At 44.2% G+C, this 6000-nt stretch overlaps 1 protein-coding gene across 1 annotated transcript in view; it reads right to left on the reverse strand.

The window, feature by feature from the left end:
• Window positions 1-5351, reverse strand: part of LOC141020011 (uncharacterized) — a 41994-nt gene extending 36643 nt beyond the window's left edge. Inside the window, exons 1-2 of the mRNA XM_073495046.1 lie at window positions 5184-5351; window positions 498-1291 (exon numbers count right to left, since the gene is read on the reverse strand). Of these exons, the coding sequence (XP_073351147.1) occupies window positions 498-1223 (726 nt within the window). The 5' untranslated portion in view covers window positions 1224-1291; window positions 5184-5351. The remainder of the gene's footprint in view (window positions 1-497; window positions 1292-5183) is intronic.
• Window positions 5352-6000: the final 649 nt, after the last annotated feature.

Here is a 6000-nt window from a genome sequence, read left to right on the forward strand (position 1 = left end):
CAGCTCTCAGATGATAAGACTGAACGATAAGTCGGTCAAGAGGATTTTATGTTTGACTTCTGTGTGGCGACCAGAGTGTGTGTCCTGTTTGTTTTATGGCTTTTTACCAGAACAATTCATTGTTCATGTGTTTAAGAAGACATAAATGAACTTCTAGTTGCAATTTGGTTGTTTTAGTTGATAACAACTCAGTTAGGTTTGAATAAAGATCACGTCTGGATGAAATTCACTCCTGAAATTTCAGAATATGAGGTCGAACGACCTTTTTATTCTCATTAGTATCAAAACTCTTCAGCTGGTGCTTCAAAGTATCAAAGTTCAGCCCCTCCTGTCAGCCTCCAGGACAGCACATGTACATTCATCAACATCACACAAGCAATCAATCAATAAATATTATATTAGTATATATATATTCTATATGTAGGTATGTAAGTGTAATCACTGTGATTCACTGTGTGATGATCAAACAGTACGTGTGTGTAGCTACTGAATCTTACCATGACTCCTCCTTTAAGGGCTGTTTTCAGTCCTATTGAGGACGTTTCTTTGATGAGTTGTTTGGTCGCTTCAGCCATCCAGAGCTTAGATTGTTTCCCAACAGTTTTCAGTAAGAAAACTGCTAAAATACCACAAACTATCGCTGTCAGTCCTGCTGTCACTGCAACAGGGATCAGTCTGGTTCCTTGTTCTGAATGATAAAAACGCTCATGTGTGCTGAAATCGATGTTCAGCTTCAGGCCACTTCGTCTGGCCACGGCTCCCATGAATGCAGACATGACATGTCGGTCGACTTCATCTGAGTCTGCAGAGGGATACATCTTCTTCACCTCTGCCTTCAGTTGCTCAAACTGTTTCTGGATATTTTCTGCAATCTTGTTGCCCTTCTTTTCTATCTTCTGCGCCTCTTTCAAAGTGGCGCTGGATGAAAAGTGCTCGATGATCTTAGTAGTCACAGATACAGTGAGACCTACACCGCCATATACTCCTCCTGCAAGAGCTAAAGCTGGAGCAGCTGCTCCGGCGGTAAGCAAAGTGGCCACACCAGCTCCGATCAGACTTGCTGCTCCAACCACCGACACTGTGCTGCCAACACATTCTGCAGCATTGCATTTCGCCCTGAGTGACTTCAACTCATCAGCCAGTTTCTTCAGCTGCTTTGCACAGTTCTCCCTCTGCTCGATCCAGGAGAACATCAGCTTCACCAGCTGATCAGCGGAGGCCATGATGAAGGTTTCTGTGTCCTCCTGATCCTTCAACCAGAAACCAGAGAGCTGCCACAGTGTGATGAGGTCTGTAAGAGAAAGTCAGCAGACGGATCAGAGGAAACTTCATGATTCTGGGATTGTGGCCTGTTCAGCTCGCAGAGGAATGGTGTGCTTGTATCCAACTTTTTACATACTGTAAGAAATACCTCCAGAAAATGAGAGAACACACCTCAGAGAGAAGGTCAACCACTGATGGGCTGATTATACTGTGTTCAACGAGACAGGTCTGACTGATTTCTGATGATGAGACTCTTTCCTACACAAACTGGAGAAATGAACAACGTGATGATAAAATCTCAGGTGTTAACTTCCTCTATGAAGTGTGTTCTTTCATTACCTGGAGGCATTTCTTCATCAGTTGTCAGACGACGTAGATATGTTGGGTTTTAGTGTGTTTCTCCATCATCTCCCATAGACTTCCATACAGCTGTCACCATAGTCTGGCCCTTCCTTCTTATAAGGTTTCTTGACACTAATATGGAAGATGACACGTCATCAGTTGTCTGCTCTATTCACACATGTGGCTCACCAGGACTTAGGATGAGGGAGTTGACAGGTAAAGTCCAGGGTGAATAATACAGATGTTTGTTCACACGCAGGGTTCGAGATACATGGGAGCCAATGGAGCTGAGCTCCTATAAGGTAGATATGAGCTCCCATGAAAGCAGTAATCACAGATCTGTGGGGGTCTCTAATAAATTACCAACAACTGTTAATGTAATCACAAATAATGAATGTTTCAATGTAATGGGTAATTTTTACATTAATGATATAAATAAGTTTAAAGAAGTTTCTGTCCTTGTAAAAAGTGTCAGTTTATTCGCTGCATCACTGTAAAAGCCTGATATTTCTTCGACGGACCCCCTTTAAAAAACACTAAACTTTAAAATTTGTTGCATTCGGAGAAACTGTATAAACGTCATGAAACGCTGTCTACAACATATTCATAACTATATGGGTCTACTTGTTCATTCTGCAAATGTTATACATGGAGATATTTCTTTCTTTGTGTAAAATAATATATCCGTTTGTCCTAATGATGTAGGTGTAGGACTATATTATCATATACATGTAGAGTGGGGCGTGACGTGTTTAATATCAGCCATTTAATGCGCTATTATCCTATTTTTCTGTAATTCTTTATTTCCGTCATACGGTGGTTAGGGTTACTTATCATAGAGCCCCACAAAGCTCATATTATAACTCACACATCTTTACACAGACCTGTCTCCACCACATCTTTACACAGACCTGTGTCCACCACATCTTTACACAGACCTGTCTCCATCACATCTTTACACAGACCTGTCTCAATCACATCTTTACACAGACCTGTCTCCATCACATCTTTACACAGACCTGTCTCCATCACATCTTTACACAGACCTGTCTCCACCACATCTTTACACAGACCTGTCTCCACCACATCTTCACAGAGACCTGTCTCAATCACATCTTTACACAGACCTGTCTCCACCACGTCTTTACACAGACCTGTCTCCACCGCATCTTTACAGAGACCTGTCTCCACTGCATCTTTACACAGACCTGTCTCAATCACATCTTTACACAGACCTGTCTCCACCACATCTTTACACAGACCTGTCTCCACCACATCTTTACACAGACCTGTCTCCACCACATCTTTACAGAGACCTGTCTCCACCACATCTTTACACAGACCTGTCTCCATCACATCTTTACACAGACCTGTCTCCACCACATCTTTACACAGACCTGTTCCCACCACATCTTTACAGAGACCTGTCTCCACCACATCTTTACAGAGACCTGTCTCCACCACATCTTCACAGAGACCTGTCTCAATCACATCTTTACACAGACCTGTCTCCACCACGTCTTTACACAGACCTGTCTCCACCGCATCTTTACAGAGACCTGTCTCCATCACATCTTTACACAGACCTGTCTCCACCACATCTTTACAGAGACCTGTCTCCATCACATCTTTACACAGACCTGTCTCCACCACATCTTTACACAGACCTGTCTCCAACACATCTTTACAGAGACCTGTCTCCACCACATCTTTACACAGACCTGTCTCCACCACGTCTTTACACAGACCTGTCTCCACCGCATCTTAACAGAGACCTGTCTCCACCGCATCTTTACAGAGACCTGTCTCCACCACATCTTTACAGAGACCTGTCTCCACCACATCTTTACACAGACCTGTCTCCACCACATCTTTACACAGACCTGTCTCCACCACATCTTTACACAGACCTGTCTCCACCACATCTTTACAGAGACCTGTCTCCACCACATCTTTACAGAGACCTGTCTCCCCCACATCTTTACACAGACCTGTCTCCACCACATGTTTACACAGACCTGTCTCCACCACATCTTTAAAGAGACCTGTCTCCACCACATCTTTACAGAGACCTGTCTCCACCACATCTTTACACAGACCTGTCTCCACCACATGTTTACACAGACCTGTCTCCACCACATCTTTAAAGAGACCTGTCTCCATCACATCTTTACACAGACCTGTCTCCATCACATCTTTACAGAGACCTGTCTCCACCACATCTTTACAGAGTTTAAATGTTTGACAGATGACAGTATGAATAAATACATACGAACAGAAGGAAAAAGAAAGAGTAGAGACACAAACACAAAACATAGGAAATACTATACGCTAAAAAAGCCTTGCACTGAACATGTAGAGTGGTTGGATAACAGGTGTTATAGAGGCTATTTTCCACAGATATGAATACAGGTGGACATTGAGATTTCTGCTCCCCTTTGGTGTACAGTGTATAGGGAACTGTATGAAAACCACTGATTTTAACAGACCGTGTCACGGTTCCTGCTGTAGGAGACTCCCTCCTCCTTTCCCTTTGTCCTGCGTCTTCCCTGTGTGTGTCCGTGTCCGTGGGCGACGTGGTCACCTGCTCCCGTGACAGAGAGACAGCAGAGAGACGCACCTGTCTCCCATCAACTCATCAGCCTCTGACTATATCTCCCTGGTCTCTCCACTACATGGTGGCAGATTGTTCTGTCACGTATAAATATACGAGTTTTAGAGCTATTTCCTGAGTGAATTTAATCTCTATGTTTCTCTTTACGTTTTTGATATCGGACCGCAGCTCATTCTTGTGTTTTTTCCTTCTTCCATGAACAGATCTGTCCACCGTCTCTCTGCCTGCCTGGAAACAAACTCTCCACCGTCTCTTGACCTCACCGTCTCTCTGCCTGCCCTCCTCCTTCACCTCATTATATTTCCATTGTTCAAAAACACCCTTGGACTGAACACCTGCCTCTGTTCTCTGCATTTTGGGTCCAAACAAAAACCCCAAACCCTAAACCCCCTTTACACTAAAGATTGTTTTTGAGTATTTGTTACAGATCTACAGGAAGGATCTTAGGGTGCACTCACACTGGACAATCCATACTGTGCCCAAGCACGGCACACTTCTTTGACCCTGGCACGGCTGGAAGAGGTTTGCTTTGGTGCAATGTTCATGTTCCTGGATAATCAAGAAATCCAGGAACATGAGAGGCCGTCTACGACCAAAATTACGCAAAATAAGCCCCAGAAAGTTGCTAAAGTCCTGTTCTCTGTGTTCTGCATTGTGCTGAGTCCGCACGACGACCAGACGACGTATGCACAAGAGGTAACTGTGCTCAGGCCGACTGCAGGCCAGCGGGGGAGGACGGACAATCGTGGTTCGGCACGGTACTGAAAAACTGGGCCGAGTGTGAGTGGACTCTTAGACTTTTTATGGAGAGTCTTCTCTCTCAGTCTGTCCTCATGTGCATTAAACCTACAAAGTGTGTTGAGACAGTATTTAACTTCACCTTCAGCTTTTTACACATGAAGATATTAACATGAACATCTTCAGCATGAGAAGTGAAAATAGAAAAATAAGAAACGTTTCTCACCTGTTGCTGGAAGTTCAAATCAAGAAGAAAGTGACCTCAGCGCTGTGGTTCGTCTGTCCGACTGCAGCAGAGGTTGTTTTATCTCTGGACTTTGTTCTGCAGCTCACCTTGTTTAAGTCATGTGACTTCCTGGAAAGGGAGCAGCTGCAGATAAAGAAAAGATGTTTATCTTCACCTCTCAGCCTCTGAGCTGTGGTTTATTACAACTTTATAACAAGTTCAGGCAGCTTCATCTCCTCCAGTCAGAAGTCTGATGCTCTTCAGTCAGTTCAGGGCGGCAGCAGCACGTCCATCACATCATGACGACCACATGTTGTGTGACCTCCTGTTTACAGCTCCTGTTGTGAATAAACAGCCATCAGCTGAACAGGAGCGACAACCAGCGAGTGTCAGTGTTTACCCTGCTAACATAAGAGCCTTGGACCGAGACAGGCTAGCTGGTTAGCATGCTAACTTCAGTAGATATTACACACACACACACAGACACACACACAGACACACACACACACACAAACACACACATATTTAACTTCAAAGATAATAAATCTGCACATTTTCTTTCACAAATCACTTCCACACTGAGTCACATGAAGGAGAAACACACTGACTGTCGTGACATTAATAAATAACTTGTGTTAATATCTTAATTCAACTTTATGTGTGTGTGTGTGTGTGTGTGTGCGTGTGTGTGTGTGTGTGTGTGTGTGTGTGTGTGTGTGTGTGTGTGTGTGTGTGTGTGTGTGTGTGTGTGTGTGTGTGTGTGTGTAGTCGGGCAGCGTCGTTCTTCGGGACTCCAGTTGCAGACTGCGGCTCGCCG

The sequence above is a fragment of the Pagrus major genome, chromosome 23, assembly GCF_040436345.1.
Source record: "Pagrus major chromosome 23, Pma_NU_1.0".
Classification (NCBI taxonomy): domain Eukaryota; kingdom Metazoa; phylum Chordata; class Actinopteri; order Spariformes; family Sparidae; genus Pagrus; species Pagrus major.